Source organism: Tachyglossus aculeatus, chromosome 7, assembly GCF_015852505.1.
Source record: "Tachyglossus aculeatus isolate mTacAcu1 chromosome 7, mTacAcu1.pri, whole genome shotgun sequence".
NCBI classification, from domain to species: domain Eukaryota; kingdom Metazoa; phylum Chordata; class Mammalia; order Monotremata; family Tachyglossidae; genus Tachyglossus; species Tachyglossus aculeatus.
In genome coordinates this window covers 45,718,775-45,743,005 of record NC_052072.1, presented here as the reverse complement: position 1 = coordinate 45,743,005, position 24,231 = coordinate 45,718,775, and the positions used below count along the sequence as shown (strand labels likewise).

Genomic DNA, 24,231 nt, shown 5'->3' with positions numbered 1-24,231 from the left:
TGGGTAGGGACTGTCTCTATATGTTGCTAATTTGTACTTCCCAAGCGCTTAGTACAGTGCTCTGCACACAGTAAGTGCTCAATAAATATGATTGATTGATTGATTGATTGATTGCCATTTGTCTGCTGTATGGGGACAGGGCACGGGCCAGGGAGTCACAAGCTTTGCTGCCATTTGTCTGCTGCGTAACTTTGGGCGAGTCACCTAACTCCTCTGTGCCTCAGTTCCCTCATCTGTAAAATGGGGATGGAGACTGTGAGCCCCACGGGGGATAGGGAGAGGGTCCAACCCCATTTGCTGGTTTCCACCCCAGCTCTTAGAACGGTGCCTGGCACGTGGCAAGTGCCTAGCAAACAAATAATAATATATTCATATGTATATATATATATATATATATATATATATATAAAATATATATGTTATATATATATGTATATTATATATGTGTATATATGATTGTACATATTTATTACTCTATTTTTTTATTTATTTATTTTGCTTGTACCGATCTATTCTATTTATTTTATTTTGTTAGTATGTTTGGTTTTGTTCTCTGTCTCCCCCTTCTAGACTGTGAGCCCACTGTTGGGTAGGGACTGTCTCTATATGTTGCCAGCTTGTACTTCCCAAGCGCTTAGTATAGTGCTCTGCACACAGTAAGCGCTCAATAAATACAATTGATTGACTGATTGATTGATTGATTGCCATTTGTCTGCTGCATGGGGACAGGGCACGGGCCAGGGAGTCACAAGCTTTGCTGCCATTTGTCTGCTTCATGGGGACAGGGCAGGGCCTGGGAGTCACAAGGTTTGCTGCCATTTGTCTGCTGCGTGACCTTGGGCGAGTCACCTAACTCCTCTGTGCCTCAGTTCCCTCATCTGTTGCGTGACCTTGGGCGAGTCACCTAACTCCTCTGTGCCTCAGTTCCCTCATCTGTAAAATGGGGATGGAGACTGTGAGCCCCACGGGGGATAGGGAGAGGGTCCAACCCCATTTGCTGGTTTCCACCCCAGCTCTTAGAACGGTGCCTGGCACGTGGCAAGTGCCTAGCAAACAAATAATAATATATGTATATTATATTTATATATATATATATAATATGTATATTATATATATGCATATATGTATATATGTTTGTACATATTTATTACTCTATTTATTTTACTTGTACATATCTATACTATTTATTTTATTTTGTTAGTATGTTTGGTTTTGTTCTCTGTCTCCCCCTTTTAGACTGTGAGCCCACTATTGGGTAGGGACTGTCTCTATATGTTGCCAATTTGTACTTCCCAAGCGCTTAGTACAGTGCTCTGCATACAGTAAGCGCTCACTAAATACGACTGATTAATTGATTGATTGCCATTTGTCTGCTGCATGGGGACAGGGCACGGGCCAGGGAGTCACAAGCTTTGCTGCCATTTGTCTGCTGCGTGACCTTGGGCGAGTCACCTAACTCCTCTGTGCCTCAGTTCCCTCATCTGTAAAATGGGGATGGAGACTGTGAGCCCTGCGGGGGATAGGGAGAGGGTCCAACCCCATTTGCTGGTTTCCACCCCAGCTCTTAGTACGGTGCCTGGCACGTGGCAAGTGCCTAGCAAACAAATAATAATATATGTATATTATATATATGTATATATATTATATATATGTTATGTATATGTATATTATATACATATGTATATATGTTTGTACATATTTATTACTCTATTTATTTATTTATTTATTTATTTTACTTGTACATATCTATTCTATTCATTTTGTTGGTATGTTTGGTTTTGTTCTCTGTCTCCCCCTTCTAGACTGTGAGCCCACTGTTGGGCAGGGACTGTCTCTATATGTTGCCAGCTTGTACTTCGCAAGCGCTTAGTACAGTGCTCTGCACACAGTAAGCGCTCAATAAATACAATTGATGATGATGATGATAATAAGTCCTTTGATGGCTGCAGACCGGTTCCAAATCAGGTGAATCCAGGGACCCTGTTATAGCGTTTTCTACGGGGGGGAGGCCTGACTGAGCATTGGGGCTCTTTCTGATCTTCTTTTAATTTCTCTTTCCCCTTGGCTAAGTCATGAAACGTACAGAGGGGGAGGAGAGAAGATGCCTCTTATGGGGAAGGCAGCCTCAATGTGACAGGAAGCTCATTCATTCAGTCATTCATTCAATCGTATTTATAGAGCGCTTACTGGGTGCAGAGCACTGCAGTAAGCGCTTGGGAAGGACAAGTTGGCAACATCTAAAGACGGTCATTCATTCATTCAATCGTATTTCTTGAGCCCTTACGGTGTGCAGAGCACTGTACTAAGCACTTGTGAAGTCCAAGTCGGCAACATCCATTCAGTCATTCAATCATATTTATTGAGCGTTTACTGTGTGCAGAGCACTGTACTAAGCACTTGGGAAGTTCAAGTCGGCAACATCGAGAGATAGTCCCTACCCAACAGTGGGCAGCTGTCTGGACTCATGTGGGGCAGGGACCGTGTCCAACCCGATTTGCTTGTTTCCACCCCAGTGCTTAGTACAGTGCCTGGCACATAGTAAGTGCTTAACAAATACCATAATTATTATTATTATTATTATCTCTTTTACCAACATATCACTCCCCTCCTGAGTTGAAGGAGTGTTAATCAATCATTTATTGATCGCTTTCAGTGGGCACAGCAGTCTGTACTAAGCACTCGCGAGAGTCCAAAATAACAATATAACTACAATAATTCTGGTATTTGTTAAGTACTTACGGTGTGGGATTGACTGTACTAAGCGCTGTGGTAGAGACAAGCAAATTGGGTCGGACAAAATCCCTGTCCCACTTGGGGCTCACAGTCTCAAGTACTTTCCAGGCACTTAGTACGGTTCTCTGCACACAGTAAGTGCTCAATAAATACGACTGAATGAATGAATGAATATGTTAAGCTCTCACTATGTGTCAAAAACTATACTAAGCTCAGGGGCAGATACAAGTTAATCAGGTGGCCCAGTCCCCATCAGACTTGGGGCTCACAGACTAAGTTGAGAGGAGAACAGGTTTTTAATCCCCATTTTACAGATGGGGAAACTGAAGCCCAGAGAAGTGAAGTGACTTCCCAAAGTCACACAGCAGGAAGTTGGCGGGGCCGGGATTAGAACCGAAGTCCTCTGACCTCCAGGCTCCTGTTCGTTCCGCTAGACTGGGCTGCTTCTCTGCCGCTGTTCTTCAATGGGGAATAATCATTTGGTCTTTAAATATGAATGTGTGAGAAGTGTAAATTTATAGATGTTTGTGTGCATATATATGAAGTGTGGGTGCATAATGTGTTTGCATGCATATATATGAAGTGTGAGTGCATATGAATATGTGTATATATACAAGACTGTGAGCCCGTTATTGGGTAGGTACCGTCTCTATCTGTTGCCGACTTGTACCTGCCAAGCGCTTAGTACAGTGCTCTGCACACAGTAAGCGCTCAATAAATACCATTGAACGAACGAATCCCCATTTTACAGATGAGGTAATGGAGGCACATAGAAGTGAAGGGACTTCCCCAAGGTCACACAGCAGACAACTGGCAGAGCGGAATTAGAACCCATGACCTTCTGACACCTGGGCCTGTGCTCTATCCAGGATGCCCTGCTGCAAATCAATCAATCAATCAATCAATCGTATTTATTGAGCGCTTACTGTGTACAGAGCACTGTACTAAGCGTTTGGGAAGTACAAGTTGGCAACATATAGAGACGGTCCCTACCCAACAGTGGGCTCACAGTCTAGAAGGGGGAGACAGAGAACAAAACCAAACATATTGACAAAATAAAATAAATAGAATAGGTATGTACAAGTAAAATAGAGTAATAAATATGTACAAACATATATACATATATACAGGTGCCACCTAACAAACATTTCCTTCCCACTGAACAAAGCGTTTGGGAGATTACAAAACAACAAGAGTTACTAGTCACGTCCCCTGCTCACATTTAAAAAGAAAAACAATTCCATCAACTAACCCTGAACTTACGGATGTTTACAAATAAATATGTATGCTAGATGTATTTTAAAAATAAACTTCAAAGTTTATTCAATTAAGCTATTTAGGAAGACAAAAAAGCATTTAATTGAATAAAAATAGCAAGCTTTACCTTTCAAAGGGAATTTTCTTCATTCCGCTGTCTTTAATGTAATCCCCCAGTTGTCTTTGAGTTCGTCCACTAAGAAGAAACAATCGGTCAATCAATCGACTGTATTAAACGGAGCATTTAGTGTGTACCGAGAACTATACTAAGTACTTGGGAGAGTAGGATAGAAGAGTCGGTAAGACAAGTTTACCATCTTGCAAATCAAAATAGCCGGGCATTTTCCTCTCTTATCTAACATTTTATCACTTCCCTTTTCTCCCGTCCTGGTGGAAACAGTACAACAGTAACAATAATAATAATGATAATAATAAAAATCATGCTAAATGAAGAGAAGAGAGCTCTATGTGGAATAATTTCATCCACTAAGGAGAAACAATCGGTCAATCAATCGACTGTATTTAACAGAGCATTTAGTGTGTACCGAGAACTATACTAAGCACTTGGGAGAGTAGGATAGAAGAGTCGGTAAGACAAGTTTACCGTCTTGCAAATCAAAATAGCCGGGCATTTTCCTCTCTTATCTAACATTTTATCACTTCCCTTTTCTCCCGTCCTGGTGGAAACAGTATAACAGTAACAATAATAATAATGATAATAATAATAATCATGCTAAATGAAGAGAAGAGCGCTCTATGTGGAATAATTTCATCCACTAAGGAGAAACAATCGGTCAATCAATCGACTGTATTTAACGGAGCATTTAGTGTGTCCCGAGAACTATACTAAGCACTTGGGAGAGTAGGATAGAAGAGTCGGTAAGACAAGTTTACCGTCTTGCAAATCAAAACAGCCGGGCATTTTCCTCTCTTATCTAACATTTTATCACTTCCCTTTTCTCCCGTCCTGGTGGAAACCCCGAAGAACTGCTGCCGCCCATGTCTTTAAAGGTCGAGAGGGTAGAAGACAGCGGCGTCTCTATTTCTTGGCGTCCACCGGAGGACCAAGCGGCAAAGCAGATGATCGACGGCTACGCGGTGACTTACGTCTCCTTCGACGGTTCTTACCGCCGGACGGATTTTGTGGACCGGAGCCGCTCTGCCCACCAGCTGCGGGCTCTGGCTTCGGGCCGAGCCTACAACATCTCCATCTTTTCCGTGAAACGCAACGTCAACAACAAAAATGACATCAGCCGGCCAGTCACGCTCGTCACCCGCACTCGTGAGTCCCGTCGGGGGGCGAGGGGGAGGAGGCAGGGAGGGCTTTCTGGTCTGGACAGGAATTTAACTGACCAAAATGTCACTTGGGGGGTCCTTCACAACTAGCAGATTTTCCACGTTCCAAAACCGCCCATCCCCGGTGACTACATTTACTTTAGATTCAGATGACAAAAAAAAATTATCTCATTGTGGTGCCAACATAAGGCATTGGGTGGATTAGAGTCCCTCCCACTTAGCTCATTGCTCCTGCTTTCCTTCTGTTCTCTAATAATAATAATGACAGCATTTATTAAGCGCTTACTATGTGCAAAGCACCGTTCAAAGCGCTGGGGAGGTTACAAGGTGATGAGGTTGTCCCAGTCTTCATCCCCATTTTCCAGATGAGGGAACTGAGGCCCAGAGAAGTGAAGTGACTTGCCCAAAGTCACACAGCTGATAAGTGGCAGAGTCAGGATTTGAACCCATGACTTCTGACTCCAAAGCCCGGGCTTTTTCCACTGAGCCACTCAGACTGTGCCCTTCAGCTCTCTCTTAGCTTCTTTGGTATTCTCAGCCACTTGGCCATTTTAAATAGAAGGCTGTGTGTGAGTACAATCTGTATTAGCACTTAGAACAGTGTTTTTCACATAGTAAGTGCTTAATAAATGCTATTATTATTATTATTATTTTATTATTATTAGGGTCCATGCTCCTTCTGATTCAGGTGAAGATGAGCTGCCGGTTGGGAAGCTCCCATATATTTTCCTCAGTGTGAAATCTTTGCATTTCATGGCCAAGATCTTCCATGTCAACATTTCTTTTTCAAGACTTTTTTTTATCCGGGATACGTTAGATAGATTTGGGTTTTTCTTTATTTATCTTACTGACTCACCCAGAGGCAATATCCAGCAAAGACAACTGTAGAAATTCACTGTGGAGAACGGGCCTTTTCATAATGATTTTCCAGGGCTAAACAGAGTAAGCACTGTGTAAATGGGGACCTTTGCATTTATTATTATTAATTATTATTATATTTGTAAATTGCTTATTATGTGCCAAGCACCGTTCCAAACACTGGAAAGATATAAGGTAATCGGGTTGCTCCACATGGGGCTCACAGTCTTAACCCCCATATTACAGGTAAAATAAAAGGCACAGATAAGTTAATTGACTTGTCCAAGGTCACACAGCAGACAAGTGGCGGAGCCGGGAGTCTCAGCCGGACCATGCTCTTACCACTAGGCCATATGAGAAGCAGCGTGGCTCAGTGGAAGGAGCCCGGGCTTTGGAGTCAGAGGTCATGGGTTCAAATCCCAGCTCCGCCACTTGTCAGCTGTGTGACTTTGGGCAAGTCACTTCACTTCTCTGGGCCTCAGTTCCCTCATCTGGAAAATGGGGATTAAGACTGGGAGCCCCCCGTGGGACAACCTCATCACCTTGTAACCTCCCCAGCGCTTAGAACAGTGCTTTGCACATAGTAAGCGCTTAATAAATGCTATCATTATTATTATTGCCCTCACATCTGTGAAGGCATTTGTTCATGTGTTCAGTTCTTAGCGATTTGCTAAGGTTTATGGGTTGTAATTGGTATTCCTTAGGATAAACAATAAAAAAGGGAGTTCTCTTCCCTTTGTTTTTGGAAAAGACAATATGAGCCGGACTAGCTGGGTGGGTTTGAGGACTGGGCCATTTAATATTGGAATATTCATTCATTCATTCAATCGTATTTATTGAGCACTTACTGTGTGCAGAGCACTGTACTAAGCGCTTGGGAAGTACAAGTTGGCAACATATAAAGACGGTCCCTACCCAACAGTGGCTCACAGTCTAGAAAATGCCTTATGTTTTCAGTAAGCCCAACCTCTTCCCTCCCCTGGTGACTTGTTTCCAACCCTTTAGCAACGCTTTTGGTTTCTCTGAGGAACAGAAGGCGATCCAGAATAAAGAGACCGCTCCTTCCTGAGATATTTGGACTGTTGCATTTTTTTTCCTTGTCAGGATCTGTCCCCTGGATAACATAGGGGAGGCAAAAAGGGAGGGGACCCAAAACATGCTCTCCTTGGACCCCATAAAGTGGACATCTCACTTTTCTGCATTATGCACTGTGACAGGCATGTGTCTGCATCCATTTAATCAATCGATCAATCAATAGTATTTATTGAGCACTCACTGGTTGCAGAGCCCTGTGAAAAAGGCAATCCTTGAGTTGAGGACTTTTGGAGGTTTTCTTTGATTCTTCAAACAAACGAACTCTCTCCAATCACCACGAAGAGATGTGTTTTATCGCTTCCCGCGTTCCTTCTTTGAGGCCCCCTTTTTAGGCATTTTACCGCTGTGCTTGGTTCTTGCCCACTGTCCATCCGAATTGAAGATGCTGAATCCCTCCTGCCCGAGATCTTTGTCGTCCCTGTAGAGAAATGGGTGGCAGTGATGGTAAGCAGTCATTTCACCCAACAGGGCCTCGCCCGGTGGAGGGCTTTGAAGTCGCCAACGTGTCAGCCACCACCATCACAGTGCAGTGGGCGCTCCACAGAGTCAAGCACTCGACCGTCAACAAGGTCCGCATGTCCATCCGCCACCTCGGGGATCGGGAGGACCGCACCGTGGAGCTGGACAACAGCATTTCTAAGTACACATTCTGGTAAGCGGGCCAATTCAAGTACACTCAAGGTCCTGTATGTGTTCTGTTGGAAGACAGCGGGTGTCCTGGGGACTGCCGTGTCTCTTTGGTAACTGTAGGCCCCTGTAAGAGTCTAGTCTACCTAGCCTAGCCTAGTCTACCTTCAGGCAAGACCACACATTTGGAAGAAATTCATTCAGTCATATTTATGGAGCGCTTACTGTGTGCAGAGCACTGTACTAAGTGCTTAAATTAAGAAATCCCTCCCCCTCCCCACTCCCCAAACCCCACCTCCCTCGCTGAAAAAATACTCCAGGTTCAGGTGAACTCAGTGCATTTTCATAAAGTGGCACAATGGAATTTAGGGCCTCATCATTCATTCATTCATTCAATCATATTTATTGAGTGCTTACTGTATGCAGAGCACTGTACCAAGCGCTTAAATTGAGAAATCCCTCCACCCCCACCCGCCAAACCCCACCTCCCCCGCTGAAAAAATACTCCAGGTTCAGGTGAACTCAGTGCATTTTCATAAAGTGGCACAGTGGAATTTTAGGGCATCATCATTCATTCATTCATTCAATCGTGTTTATTGAGCACTTACTGTGTGCAGAGCACTGTACTAAGCACTTAAATTAAGAAATCCCTCCCCTATTCCCCAAACCCCACCTCCCCCACTGAAAAAATACTCCAGGTTCAGGTGAACTCAGTGCATTTTCATAAAGTGGCACAATGGAATTTAGGGCATCATCATTCATTCATTCAATCGTATTTATTGAGCGCTTACTGTGTGCAGAGCACTGTACTAAGCGCTTGGGAAGTCCAAGTTGGCAACATATAGAGACGGTCCCTCCCCAACAGCAGGCTTACAGTCTAGAAGGGGGAGACAGACAACAAAACAAAACATATTAACAACATAAAATATATTAACAACATAAACATATTAACATATAACATATAAACATATTTATAACATATAAACATATTAACATATAACATATTAACATATTAACAACATAAAATAAATAGAATAAATATGTACAAATAAAGTAATAAATGTGTACAAACATATATACATATATACATCACACTTAGCTACATGCCCAGCATACTGCATGTGGCATTGTGGGTGTATCCGTGACTGGGATCATTGAGTGCTGTCAGGCATATTTATTGAGAGCTTACTGTGTGCAGAGCACTGTACTAAGCGCTTAAATTAAGAAATCCTGCCACCCCCCCCCCCCCAAACCCCTCCTCCCCTGCTGAAAAAATACTCCAGGTTCAGGTGAACTCGGTGCATTTTCATAAAGTGGCACAATGGAATTTAGGGCATCATCATTCATTCATTCAATCGTATTTATTGAGCGCTTACTGTGTGCAGAGCACTGTACTAAGCGCTTGGGAAGTCCAAGTTGGCAACATATAGAGACGGTCCCTCCCCAATAGCGGGCTCACAGTCTAGAAGGGGGAGACAGATAACAAAACAAAACGTATCAACAACATAAAATAAATAGAATAAATATGTACAAATAAAATAAAGTAATAAAAGCATACAAACATATAGACATATATTCATCACACTTTGCTACATGTCCAACATACTGCATGTGGCGTTGTGGGTGTGTCCGTGACTGGGATCATTGAGTGCTGTCAGGCCACGCTATTATAGAACCATCCTCCTCCTCTCAGGGAGGTAGAATCTGCCCCAGTATTTAATGAAAGTTAAAATCTCCCTCCTGTTTCTCTCCCTTCTTCACAGGGATCTCTTGCCTGGAGAGCGGTATATTATCCATGTGGCCACCCTCAGTGGGGTGGGAACTGAAGACCATCCCTCAGAGAGCTTGGCCACTCCCCCTGTCCATGTGTGGACTCGTGAGTATAACCCAAAGACTTCTGCCTCAAAGTATCTCAGCTGCACAAAAAGAGCTCTCCCCTTATCACAACTCATGGAGACCCTCCTCCCTTGCAGGGTTGCCGCAGTTCCTAAAGCACAATTACTTCAAGAAAAACAATACTTGGCTAATGAGAGTCTAAATCTTTCCCCTGTGCACCGGGAGGTCATTCTCTGTGCTCGCTCCCATCCCGACGGCTGCTTTAGATCTCCACTTCCTGGAAGGAATGATGGGCTTGGAAATCTGCCAGAGGAAAAGGCAATTGGAAAGTCCATTATTCCAACTCCTGCTCAGGCCAGGAGTGCTGTCTGATGGCTCTTGAGTTAATGTTGGTGGTAATAATAATAATACAGCGTGATTTAGTGGAAAGAGCACAGGCTTGAGAGTCAGAGGTCATGGGTTCTAATCCCAGCTCCACCACTTATCAGCTGTGTGACTTCGGGCAAGTCACTTCACTTCTCTGTGCCTCAGTTCCCTCATCTGTGCAAGTCACTTCACTGTGCCTCAGTTCCCTCATCTGTAAAATGGGGATGAATCAATCATCAATCGTATTTATTGAGCGCTTCCTGTGTGCAGAGCACTGTACTAAGCACTTGGGAAGTATAAGTTGGCAACATATAGAGACAGTCCCTACCCAACAGTGGGCTCACAGTCTAAAACGGGGAGACAGAGAACAAAACCAAACATACTAACAAAATAAAATACATAGAATAGATATGTACAAGTAAAATAGAGTAATAAATATGTACAAACATATATACATATATACAGGTGCTGTGGGGAAGGCAAGGAGGTAAGATGGGGGGGATGGAGAGGGAGACGAGGGGGAGAGGAAGGAAGGGGCTCAGTCTGGGAAGGCCTCCTGGAGGAGGTGAGCTCTGTGAGCCCCGCATGGGACAACTTAATTACCTTGTATCTGCCCCAGCGCTTAGCACATAGTAAGCACTGAACAAATACCATCATTATTAATAATAATTGTATTTTTTCAGTGGTTGCTATGGGCCCAGCGCTGTACTAAACTCTGGGGTAAATAGAAGACAATAAGGTCAGTAAGAACTTCTCCCACATAGGGCTCACAGTCTTATGCGGGAGGGAGAACAGACATATACTCTCCATTTTACAGATAAGGAAACTGAGGCACAGAGGAATTAAATGACTTGCACACAAGTGCCAGAGCTGGAATTAGAGGCCACCTCTGACTCTCAGGCCAGTGGCCACGCTGGTGACTCTGAGAAAGCTGGAATTATTTAACTGCACTGTATAATTGGTGGACTCAGATACAGAAGAAAGAAGGGGAAGACTTTCCCATTCTCTCTCATACGAGTCCCAAATTTGGCTTTATTCTAGTGATGGCAACTTAAATGGCTTCTTAACGTGGAAAGGATTCTCCAGAGTTTTCTACCCATTCTCTGAAAATAACCCTCTCCGGTTGTAATCGTACACTAAGTGAGAAGTACCGTGGCCTAATGGCCTGGGAGTTAGAAGGACCTGGGTTCTAATGCTGACTCCACCGCTTGTCTGCCGTGTGACCTTGGACAAGTCACTTAGCTTCTCTGGGCCTCAGTTGCCTCATCTGGAAAATGGGGATTGGATTGAGACTGTGAGCCCCATGTGGGGCATGGACTGTGCCCGATTCTTTCTTTCTTTCAATCGTATTTTTTTGAGCGCTTACTTTGCGCAGAGCACTGTACTAAGCGCTTGGGAAGTACAAATCGGTAACATATGGAGACAGTCCCTACCCAACAACAGGCTCACAGTCTAGAAGGGGGAGACAGACAACAAAACAAAACAGGCAAGATGCCTATCATCATCATCATCATCATCAATCGTATTTATTGAGCGCTTACTATGTGCAGAGCACTGTACTAAGCGCTTGGGAAGTACAAATTGGCAACACATAGAGACAGTCCCTACCCAACAGTGGGCTCACAGTCTAAAAGGGGGAGACAGAGAACAAAACCAAACATACCAACAAAATAAAATAAATAGGATAGATATGTACAAGTAAAATAAATAAATAAATAGAGTAATAAATATGTACAACCATATATACATATATACAGGTGCTGTGGGGAAGGGAAGGAGGTAAGATGGGGGGATTAGCCCCCAAAATATAAATTAACAAAAATATATAGACGTGCTTAGTTTTTACACCCCAAAAGGTGTTGCTCAAGAGACCAGAATTTTTTAAAGGTTGTTCTATGAGATTTCCTCACCCAAAGGATTTGTTGAACATTTCACTCATAACTCAGTGAAGAATAAATGGTCAGTAAGTATTTTTTAGCTTGTATCTACCCAGCACTTAGTCCAGTTCCTGGCATACGGCAAGCACTTAACAAAATCCATTAAAAAAATATAGCGTCCAGCACTGAAGGGGTGAAAGATGAGTTGAAATGATACCTACAAAAGCTTTGGAAAATAGTGCGGCCTCAAGATGTGCTTCCCAGACTGAGCCCCCTCCTTCCTCTCCCCCTCCTCCCCCTTACCTCCTCCCCCTCCCCACAGCACCTGTATATATTTATATATGTTTGTACGTATTTATTACTCTATTTATTTATTTATTTTATTTGTACACATTTATTCTCTTTATTTTATTTTGTAAATATGTTTTGTTTTGTTGTCTGTCTCCCCCTTCTAGACTGTGAGCCCGCTGTTGGGTAGGGACCGTCCCTAGATGTTGCCGACTTGTACTTCCCAAGCGCTTAGTACAGTGCTCTGCACACAGTAAGTGCTCAATAAATAGGACTGAATGAATGAATGAATGAAAGAAACACGCACGCTGTTCAAGGCATCCAAATAAGGATGGTTCACAACCTCCCTGCACAGGGTCCGACTGGACAGGAACAGCCGACCTGTCCCTTTACAGTCTTCCCTCCACTGGTCATCCCATTCGGGCTGCATTTTCTCACGTGGCACAAATCCACCACGACAACAGTCTTAGGAAACACAGGAACAGCCGACCTGTCCCTTTACAGTCTTCCCCCGAACTGGACATCCCATTCCGGCAGCATTTTCTCACGTGGCACAAATCCACCACGACAACAGTCTTAGGAAACACAGGAACAGCCGGCCTGTCCCTTTACAGTCTTCCCCCCAACTGGACATCCCATTCAGGCAGCATTTTCTCACGTGGCACAAATCCACCACAACGACAGTCTTAGGAAACACAGGAACAGTCAACCTGTCCCTTTACAGTCTTCCCCCCAACTGGACATCCCATTCGGGCAGCATTTTCTCATGTGGCACAAATCCACCACGACAACAGTCTTAGGAAACACAGGAACAGCCGACCTGTCCCTTTACAGTCTTCCCCCCAGCTGGACATCCCATTCGGGCAGCATTTTCTCATGTGGCACAAATCCACCACGACAACAGTCTTAGGAAACACAGGAACAGCCGCCTGTCCCTTTACAGTCTTCCCCCAAACTGGACATCCCATTCAGGCAGCATTTTCTCATGTGGCACAAATCCACCACGACAACAGTCTTAGGAAACACAGGAACAGCCGACCTGTCCCTTTACAGTCTTCCCCCCAGCTGGGCATCCCATTCGGGCAGCATTTTCTCACGTGGCAAAAATCCACCACGACAACAGTCTTAGGAAACACAGGAACAGCTGGCCTGTCCCTTTACAGTCTTCCCCCCAACTGGACATCCCATTCGGGCAGCATTTTCTCACGTGGCACAAATCCACCACGACAACAGTCTTAGGAAACACAGGAACAGCCGACCTGTCCCTTTACAGTCTTCCCCCCAACTGGACATCCCATTCGGGCAGCATTTTCTCACATGGCACAAATCCACCACGACAACAGTCTTAGGAAACACAGGAACAGCCGACCTGTCCCTTTACAGTCTTCCCCCCAGCTGGGCATCCCATTCGGGCAGCATTTTCTCACGTGGCACAAATCCACCGCGACAACAGTCTTAGGAAACCAATCCTCACTGAGCGCTTACCGCGGGCAGAACGCTTTACGAAGCCTTTGGGAAACTAAGGCTAAGCTAGGCCCAGTCTGATCCTTCGTTGGGTGATCAATGAAAATGAAGCGTCACCTGTGAGTGAGGGAACTTGAACTTCTTAGTAACCATTTCTTTCCCGCCTTCTCTCCCCGGGCTAGGGCCTCTTCCTCCCAGGAACCTCACTGCCTCCCGAGTGGCAGCCACGTCTGCCCACATGGTGTGGGAACACCCGCTGGCCAGCGCTTCGGTGGAGGGCTACATCATCAATGTCACCACCAATCAGAGCGTGAAGAGTCGCTACGTCCCTAATGGAAAGTTAACCGGCTACACCGTACGTGACCTGCTTCCGGGTCAAAGGTATCACCTTTCAGTGACCGCTGTACAGAATACCGAGCAAAGTCAAGTTCACAGTGACCCTGCCCACCTGTATATTATCACCTGTAAGTTCTGAACCGTTTTCCCTGACTATCACAATGCCCGTTGCTAGGAAACCTTTACTCCAGGGGAGGACTCGGCCCCCGGGAAAGATAATCTGTGACTCCAGAGACTGGATTCGTTCATTCACTCATTCATTCAATCGTATTTATTGAGCGCTTACTGTGTGCAGAGTGGATGCTGTCGTTGCCTATATGTAATCAAGAGCATGCATTTGGTGGCCTTTTAATCGCTAAATCAGTCAATTATTGAGTGCTTACTCTGTGCAGAGTGGCTGCTGTCGTTGCCTATATGTAATCAAGAGCATGCATTTGGCGGTCTTTTAATCGCTAAATCAGTCAATTATTGAGTGCTTACTCTGTGCAGAGTGGATGCTGTCGTTGCCTATATGTAATCAGGAGCATGCATTTGGCGGCCTTTTAATCGCTAAATCAGTCAATTATTGAGCGCTTACTCTGTGCAGAGTGGCTGCTGTCGTTGCCTATATGTAATCAAGAGCATGCATTTGACGGTCTTTTAATCGCTAAATCAGTCAATTATTGAGCGCTTACTGTGTGCAGGGCACTGTACCATACGCCCGGGAGAGTACGATAAGAGTTGGTAGAAACGTTCCTGATCCACAAGCAGCTTACGGTCTAGAGGGGATGACAGACATGAGTATAAAGAGTTCAAAGCCCTACTGAGAGCTCACCTCCTCCAGGCCTTCCCAGACTGAGCCCCCTCCTTCCTCTTCCCCTCCTCTCCCTCCCCCGCCTTACCTCCTTCACCTCCCCACAGCACCTGTATATATATTTATATATATATATATGTATATATATATATATATTTATATGTATGTATATATGTACTCTATTTTACTTGTACATATTTATTCCGTATATATATATATATATGTGTGTGTATATATATATATACGGAATAAATATGTACAAGTAAAATAAATAGAGTAATAGATATGTACAAACATATAAAATATGTACAAGTAAAATAAATAGAGTAATAACTATGTACAAACATATATATATGTGTATATATGTTTGTACATAGTTATTACTCTATTTTACTTGTACATATTTATTCTATTTATTTTATTTTGTTAGTATGCTTTGTTTTGTTGTCTGTCTCCCCCTTCTAGACTGTGAGCCCACTGTTGGGCAGGGACCGTCTCTATATGTTGCCAACTTGTACTTCCCAAGTGCTTAGTACATTGCTCTGCATGCAGTAAGTGCTCAATAAATACGATTGAATGAATGAATGAGTGAATTAATGAAAGAATGCCTTAAAATAATATCTTAATATAATGTCTTAAAAGGGTAGTACAGATAATGAGGGCAAAATGGAAGATGTTACCAATGTGGGGAGGGGGCGGCAGGGAAACTTTAGAAAAATGATCAGCAGGTGGCAGGAAGGACAAAGGAGATTATTAATCATTTTAGGGGTGACAGCAAACAATAACAATTGCGGTATTTGTCAAGCACTTGTTATGTGTCCAGCCAAGGTACTAAGCACTTGGAATAGCAGATCGGACACAGTCCCCTTCCCACAAGGGGCTTACAGTCTAAGGGAAATATCGAAAGGGAGATGATACCCTCAACCTGAAAGCGTTCTTGTACAGATCAATCAATCAATCAATCGTATTTATTGGGCGCTTACTGTGTGCAGAGCACTGTACTAAGCGCTTGGGAAGTACAAGTTGGCAACACATAGAGACAGTCCCTACCCAACAGTGGGCTCACAGTCTAAAATGGGGGAGCATGACTGAAGGGCGGTGTAATGTTGTGGAGACAGAGCTGTGGGACGGACAGCGCTGTCGCCATGGTGGCCCAAAATGGGAGAGGGGGAAATATCCACAGAGCTGTCTCTCGGACACTGTACTTCCCAAGCGCTTAGTACAGTGCTCTGCACACAGTAAGCGCTCAATAAGTATGATTGATTGATTGATTGATTGGAGATACCAAAGAGGCAGATGGTCTGTCCCTTCCCACTCACGCTTACCTTCTTGTTCTGCAGCACAGAGGGAAGGAACTTCCGACAGGCGGTGGGGTCAAGGGGGGAATGCCAGGGTGCTCCGGAACAGACTGCCCCCAGCATTCCTGCCGGAACTGCGACTGTTAGCCGACCACGATGTCCCGGAGGAACCGCCCCAGCCCTCCAGGTGAGACCAAAAGCGCAAACCTAAGCGTTGGATCGCTAGGCCCGCTCACGTACGCCGCCCGTATATGGAAGAACTTAGATCCAGAGGAGACACTGAAAGTAATAGCACTTACTGAACACCCACTGCCGTGGTAGAAGTAGCATTAATTGAGCACTCACTAATAATAATAATAATAATGTTGGTATTTGTTAAGCGCTTACTATGTGCCAAGCATTTACTGAACACCCACTGCCGTGGTAGAAGTAGCATTAATTGAGCACCCACTAATAATAATAATGTTGGTATTTGTTAAGCGCTTACTATGTGCCAAGCACTGTTCTAAGCGCTGGGGGAGATACAAGGTCATCAGGTTGTCCCACGTGGGGCTCACAGTCTTCATTCCCATTTTACAGATGAGGGAACTGAGGCCCAGAGAAGTGAAGCGACTTGCCCAAAGTCACCCAGCTGACAAGTGGCAGAGCCGGGATTTGAACCCACAACCTCCGACTCCAAAGCCCGGGCTCTTTCCACTGAACCACGCTGCTTCTCGCGTGCCCTTTTAAGTTCTAGGATTGATCATTCATTCATTCAATCGTATTTATTGAGCACTTACTGTGTGCAGAGCACTGTACTAAGCGCTTGGGAAGTACAAGTTGGCAACATATAGAGACGGTCCCTACCCAACAGCGGGCTCACAGTCTAGAAATCTACTGTGTACCGAGCACTATAGTACAAGCAATCTAATGGAAGAGTATTATATATATATATATATATATATATATATATATATGTATGTATATGTTTGTACGTATTTATTACTCTATTTATTTATTTATTTTACTTGTACATATCTATTCTATTTATTTTATTTTGTTAGTATGTTTGGTTTTGTTCTCTGTCTCCCCCTTTTAGACTGTGAGCCCACTGTTGGGTAGGGACTGTCTTTATATGTTGCCAACTTGTACTTCCCAAGTGCTTAGTACAGTGCTCTGCACAAAGTAAGCGCTCAGTAAATACGATTGATTGATTGATTGAAGAGTAGAAGATATAAATTGATGAAAAAACCTTAGTGAATAGTGAAATACTAGACACAAGGAAATACATCAATCAATAATTAATAAACAGGAAAGCTGTCTGGTGCTATTTGTTAAGGGCTTACTATTTGCCAATGACTATCCTGAGCACTGGGGTTGATACAAGAAAATCAGGTTGAAAACAGACCCTGTCCCTCGTCGGTCTCACAATCTTTGGGGAAGGGAGAACAGGCACAGAGAAGTGAAGTGACTTACCTAAGGTTACACAGCAGGCAAGTGGCAGAGCCAGGACGAGAACCAAGTCTTCCCGATACTCAGGCCCAAGTTTTTTCCTCTAGGACAAGCTGCTTGTGAGGTACCCAGTTAAAGGTTGAGAGAGGGAGAAGAATCAGGAAAGGAAACTGAGGAGGGGTCAAAAAGAGAGGGGGAAAATCAGGAGAGTTCCATATTTGCAAAACCAAGACTTGAGGGGTTCTCAGAGGAAAGGATGGTCAACTATGTCGAAAGTAGAAGAAAAATCATAGAGAATTAGTATAGAGGCCACTTGTTTGATGTGTGACCGTGGGCAAGTCACTTCACTTCTCTGTGCCTCAGTTACCTCATCTGTAAAATGGAGATTAAGACTGTGAGCCCCACTTGGGACAATGTGGTGACCTTGTATCCACCCCAGCACTTAGAACTGTGCTTGTCACTTAGTAAGTGCTTAACAAAAATCATCATATTCAACAACATAGATTGTAAGCAACTGGAGGGCAGACAGGCACTCTATTTCTACAGTTATTCATTCAGTCAGTCATAACAGTGCTTTGCACATAGTAAGCGCTTAATAAATGCCATTAAAAAAAATCAATCAATCAATCATATTTATTGAGCGCTTACTGTGTGCAGAGCACTGTACTAAGCGCTTGGAAAGTACAATTAGGGAATAAAGAGAGCCCACACTGGACTTGCAGTCTAAAAGCGGGGAGACAGACATCAAAACAAGTAAACACCGTTATATTCTCAAGCAGCTAGTATGGGGCTCAGCGCACAGTCGGTGTCCAGGATAGTGCTCTGCACACAGTAGATGCTCAGTTCAATGTTCCACACACAGTAGAAATTCAGTAAATGCTGCTGCTGAAAATAGTAAATATAACTATTAGGTTTCACTAGAAAGTTGCTATTGGAAACCTTGGTAAACACAGTCTTGGCATAGTGAAAAGGGGGAAATACAAATAGTAGGAAGTCAAAATCATCTTCATCATTATCATCTTCTAGACTGTAAGCCCGCTGTTGGGTAGGGACTGTCTCTGTATGTTGCCAACTTGTACTTCCCAAGCGCTTAGTACAGTGCTCTGCACACAGTAAGCGCTCAATAAATACGATTGAGTGAATTATTATAAATTGAGAGTTGGCCAAGAGAAAGGAGAGAGCGCTTGGATGATTGATTGATTGATTGATGATGGCAGAAAGGGAGAAGGGAAATGGGGTGATAACTAGTGGGTGTAGTATCTGGGAGGGAAGGTCAGTCTCAAATCTCTCAAAAGATCCCTGAAAGGTGTCAAGTTGTTGGCTGAAGTTGAGTTAGAACTTTATTTTTTTTTTAGTTATTCAGTGCTTATTATATACCAGGTACTGTACTGAGTACTGGGGCAGCTACAGACTTATCAGTCCCACATGGGGCTCACAGTCTTAATTCCAGTTTTACAAGTGAGGTAACCGAGGCCCAGAGAAATGAAAGGACTTGCCCAAGGTCACATAGCAGACAAGCGGCAGAGCCGGAATCAGAACCCAGGTCCTTCTTGGACTTGCATCTTGGTGCCCATGAGACCTCTGAGGCCTTCTAGACTGTGAGCCCACTGTTGGGTAGGGACCATCTTTATATGTTGCCAACTCGTACTTCCCAAGCGCTTAGTACAGTGCTCTGCACACAGTAAGCGCTCAATAAATATGATTGAATGAATGAATGAATGAATGAATGGGCTCCCTAGGGTCAACTTTGAGCAGGATAAGTGAATGTGATGAATTTATTCATGCCTGTTCTAGACTGTGAGACTGTTGTCGGGTAGGGATTGTCTCTGTTGCCAAATTGTACTTTCCAAGCGCCTAGTATAGTGTTCTTCCCACAGTCAGCGCTCAATAAATACGATTGAATAAGGAGAAAGAAAGAAAAAGTAAAGCAGAAAGGGGACCCGTTTCTGCTAGACCTCCCTGGAGCTCCGGAAAAGTCAGCCAAGGAATTAGGACAAGACGACGACGTTAAAACCTCGGGTTGTCCTGAAGGATCTGGCCTAATCTGGTCATCCCAACCCATTAGAAGCCCGTTAGAAAACACAATGCAGCCACAGGCTTCGCCTGAATCCAAGGTCCAGGATTCCAGTGCTTATCAGTTGCCTTTCTTTCCTAGGTTTACTGAGCTGGTGGATGGCAGAGGAAGGATCAGTGCTAAATTCAGCAGTTTACCCAATAAATCGGTCACCGTGAGATCCCGTAAGTGTTTCTCCTTGGGCTTTGGACCAGGCTCCCTTTTGTAGTCCGTCACTCTGTCCAGCTGATGAACGGGGCTTTCAAAGTGGTTGGTGTAACTGGTGTGCCCACCCCGCCTTTCCTCCAGTAGGAGAGATTCACGGTCCGGGCGTAGCTGGCAATGCGAAACCAATACAACCTGAACCAAATTGCTACGTTCAAAACAGCAAGGGCAGATCCAGCGGCCCAAAGCAAGTATTTTGGGGGAGTACAAGGAGAGCTCCTCTTCGGAGACTTTAGGGACATTGAAGAGGCAAAGAGGACCCCTAGAGATGTAGGGCCCAGAGCAGTGACCCCCGACAGCACTCGTGGACACCAAAACACACCTTTGCGGGCCTGAAAGAAATAGATGTATGTTCTGCCGTGTGAGTTACGCAGGCAGTGTAATAATAATAATAATAATAATGGTATTTGTTAAGTGCTATGTGCCAGGCACTGTACTAAGCGTTGGGGTGTACTAAGCAAATTCGGTTGGACGCAGTCCCTGTCCCATTTGGGGCTCACAGTCTCAATCCCCTAGACTTCTAGACTGTCAGCCCACTGTTGGGTAGGGACCGTCTCTCTATGTTGCCAACTTGTACTTCCCAAGCACTTAGTACAGTGCTGTGCACACAGTAAGCGCTCAATAAATACGATTGAATTGAATTTTCTAGATGAGGTAACTGAGGCCCGGAGAAATGAAGTGATTTGCCCAAGGTCACCCAGTAGACAAGTGGCGGAGTCAGGATTAGAACCCGTGACCTTCTAACTCCCGGGCCCCTGCTCTATCCACTATGTCATGCTCCTTCTCATGTCCTTCTGAACCTTAAGAGGGAATTGCACAGGGGATCACTTCTAGACTGTGAGCCCACTGTTGGGTAGGGACTGTCTCTATATGTTGCCAACTTGTACTTCCCAAGTGCTTAGTACAGTGCTCTGCACACAGTAAGCGCTCAATAAATACGATTGATTGATTGATTGATCACTGAGTCCTTCCCTCACTCCAGAGACACTGTGAATAATAATGTTGGTATTGGTTAAGCGCTTACTATGTGCGAAACACTGTTCTAAATGCTGGGGGGATACAAGGTGATCAGGTTGTCCCACGTGGGGCTCACAGACTTAATCCCCATTCGACAGATGAGGTTAGCGAGGCACAGAGAAGTAAAGTGACTTGCCCAAAGTCATACAGCCGATAAGTGGCGGAGCCGGGATTAGAACCCATGACCTCTGACCCCCAAGCCCGGGCTCTTTCCACTGAGCCACATGAATGGGATTTGGCAGCAAGAGCCGGGAGGCTGGGCGTTTAAAATAAAAATCCCAGACGCCAAGGCATTTTGTGTCATTTCCAAACCAGAAGAGGGTGTGGGCCCGGTGACAACTACACTGTCCGGGATAAAAGCAGACAGATGACCATCCTAATTGCACCAGGATCCAGCTTACTAGAAATCAATCAATCGTATTTATTGAGTGCTTACTGTGTGCAGAGCACTGTACTAAGCGCTTGGGAAGTACAAGTTGGCAACATAAAGAAAGGGAAGAGTTGGTGAGATTCTTGATTAGTCTGCCGGTTTCCCCTGAGCAAACCTGCCGTGGTGTGTCGACTTCGGGGCCTGAAGCACCGAAGCTGAGATTGGGAGGGCTCGCTTGTTTGTTAAAAGAAAATAATCTACTTCCATCGTCTTCTTCCAATACAAATAACACAGTCACGCGGGCACCCACTTGTAGCCTTCCATTGCTTTCCGGCGTACGCACACATGTGCACACACGCACACTGAGTGCTTACTGTGGAAAGCGCTGGACCCTGCGCTTGGAAAAACACACCTCAATCGAGCCGGTAGACGGGATCCCTGCCCACGGGGAGTTTCCGTTCTGCACGGTCACCACACTCTCTATTGACAGAACAGGGGCATGTAAATATTGATTTCACTATGGAAGATGTAACCATAATTAAAGGGGCCTGAAAAGTGACTAATAAATTCCTTTCTGGGAGCTACGTTTCCTAGGATTCTGTAGGACTAAATTTCCCACAAGCCTCTGAGAAACTCCTTGATGGAGGAGGAGGAGGTAGCATTTCTTACAACCCAGGGCACCAACGGAAAGAAAAACAAATGCCCGAATTACACATGCTCAGGCCCAAGAAAGCTTATGTCATTATTGGAGTCTGTGGAATTGTTGATGTTTCTAGAACTGATGAAGTGTCAGAAACTGAACCTAGCGGGTCTCTCCCATTTTACTCCCTTTTTGTGTTAAAAATGAAATTCCGACATCCAGGACTACCATTAATTTTTCTGTGGTTCCTCCACCATTACTGTGGCTCTGGTTGTACAAAGTACTACATGAGAAGCAAAGTGTGGGACCGTGACACAAGTCAGACAACACCAGTATCACCTACCACACAATTACCCTTCCCTCCCAAGGAACACAATCTTATCCATGAAATAAAGACTTTAAGTATGAAACTAGGAAAGTCACTTATTTTCTCGGTGTCTCAGTTACCTCATCTTAAAATGGGGATTAAAGCTATGAGCCCCATGCGGGACTGAGACTGTCTCCAACCGGATTAGCCTGTACCTCCCCCAGCGCTTAGTACAGTCCCTGGCACTTAGTAAATACCACTAAAAACAAATAACAATTGAGACCACAGATCCAGCAGCTCCAAAAAGGCACCCAACACAAAATTTCTCCACCACAGACAGTTGGGAATGCAAACCCGTTCACAGAGCGCATAGGCAGGAATACGAAAACGGGTTCCCGGGTGTAACCTGCTCTTTCATTCCGGACCTTTTCGTGGTTTATTCTAGAACCAGAGACTCCTGTGAAGCTGGAAAACATGGAGGAGTCCACCAATCGGATCAGCTTGGCTCTACAACTCTCAGAGCCTGAGAACAAGAAAAGAGAAAGTAAGTCGGAAGAGAGGAGGAGGAGGGGATTGCTGTATTGACTTCAGGGATCTGTCCGTAAGTGAGCAGCAAGCAGCAAGCACACTCTCAGAAGGCACTTAGCTCTGGCAGGCGCGCTTGTCGTCCTTGATAATCTGGACATGCTTCATCTACAGTGAAGATAGTTGAAAAATACCAAGCATTCCTCCAAGGCAGGACCCTTTAAGGGAGAACACATTGGAACAGTGCGCTTCTTGATTCCTCACAGATGAATCTGCGAGACACTGAATTATGAAAGCCTCTCATTCCTAAATCCCTCCCCTTACTTGTCTTTCCTCAACGCTTGGGAAGCTCTACTTCGCCTCCTTCCCTCCTCTCTTGGTTGTCTGTCTCACACCCTCCACCTTATCATTCCCTCTCCCTCCTCCCCGCCTCCCGCCCCAGACTTCTTCCCTCCTCCACCCCGCCAGCCCTGGGAAGCTCTCTGATACGGCCTTTCCGTGCCATTTTCCAACAACCCAGTTGCGTTTCATCGCTCACCACACACTCCTGATCCCGAGTCAGGACCAAGCCGGGGGAGGAAAGAACAGGGAAGGAGCGTTAGAGTGAGGGAATGCCCGAAAGAGGCAACCGAGGCCCAGGAGGAGACTTGAGATGGGAAAAAAAGACCTTAGCTTTTGGGAGGAGCCAGCTGGAATAGACCAGGAGCCCAAATGAGGTAGGATAGAGGCCCAAGGAGGACTATTTGTTCCCTACGCTTGCGGTACTGAGGCATTTTGATCAAAAAACTAAAACAAGCTGACGGGTTCCCAGATTAACCCACCCTTAGGACGGAAAGCCAACCACCCCTGGCTTTTTCCCACCCAGTCTGGTGGCCCCCTTTGTTGGGGGAAGGCCCCATTTCAGAGCCTCCAGCCTCCCCAGAGGTGCCCAAACCGTTGCACCCGAGGGATGGAAATTGAAGTCAGCCAACCAATCTCCAATGGTTGCGGTCACCAAAGTTCAACTCCCATTGGTTTCTACGAATACGCATTTGTGTTAGCTGTCGGCTATGTGGGTAGAAAAGCGTTTAATTGCAGGAAATGAAGAACTATATCGTTTTAAATGCAATGTACTCCTAGTGAAGATGTTCATGTATAATTTTTTTTGAAAGTGAAATAAAAGTAACATTTCACCAGATGGTCTGTGTGTTGCATTGGCCCTACTCGTGTTTGAAAATGTATCAGGCCTGAATTTTCACGGATTTCCCCAGAAACTAAAGATATATGAACGGTGGTGTCTGTGATGGCAATTGTTTGTGATGCAGGTGAAAGGGTAGGGCCAGGAGTCAGATGACAAGGGGAACAATAAGGGCCTATGTAGATCTACGACTCGCCAATAAGTAGCCTCTAAAGAACAATTTTTGAGACACAAAAACAATGTATTTAGTAGATTGCAAAATTAACGATTGATGATCAAATGTAATCATTAGCAGTCTCACGAAAGGATTTGAGACAGCCCATTCCGTGGCATCTCAGTAAAAAAAAAATTCATAATAACTA

The 24,231-nt window shown here is 44.7% G+C and overlaps 1 protein-coding gene across 3 annotated transcripts in view; it reads left to right on the top strand.

Annotated features, from left to right (window-relative positions):
- The window catches only part of SNED1 (sushi, nidogen and EGF like domains 1), a 152,930-nt gene that overhangs the window by 112,992 nt on the left and 15,707 nt on the right, over positions 1-24,231 (top strand). For 2 of the 3 annotated variants that reach the window (XM_038749194.1, XM_038749193.1), the window contains 7 exons: positions 4,976-5,272; positions 7,708-7,891; positions 9,630-9,742; positions 13,880-14,161; positions 16,167-16,311; positions 19,711-19,793; positions 22,613-22,711. In XM_038749194.1, the coding sequence (XP_038605122.1) occupies positions 4,976-5,272; positions 7,708-7,891; positions 9,630-9,742; positions 13,880-14,161; positions 16,167-16,311; positions 19,711-19,793; positions 22,613-22,711 (1,203 nt within the window). Of the gene's footprint in view, positions 1-4,975; positions 5,273-7,707; positions 7,892-9,629; positions 9,743-13,879; positions 14,162-16,166; positions 16,312-19,710; positions 19,794-22,612; positions 22,712-24,231 lie in introns of those variants that run through there. The other variant, XM_038749195.1, reaches the window with a different exon arrangement.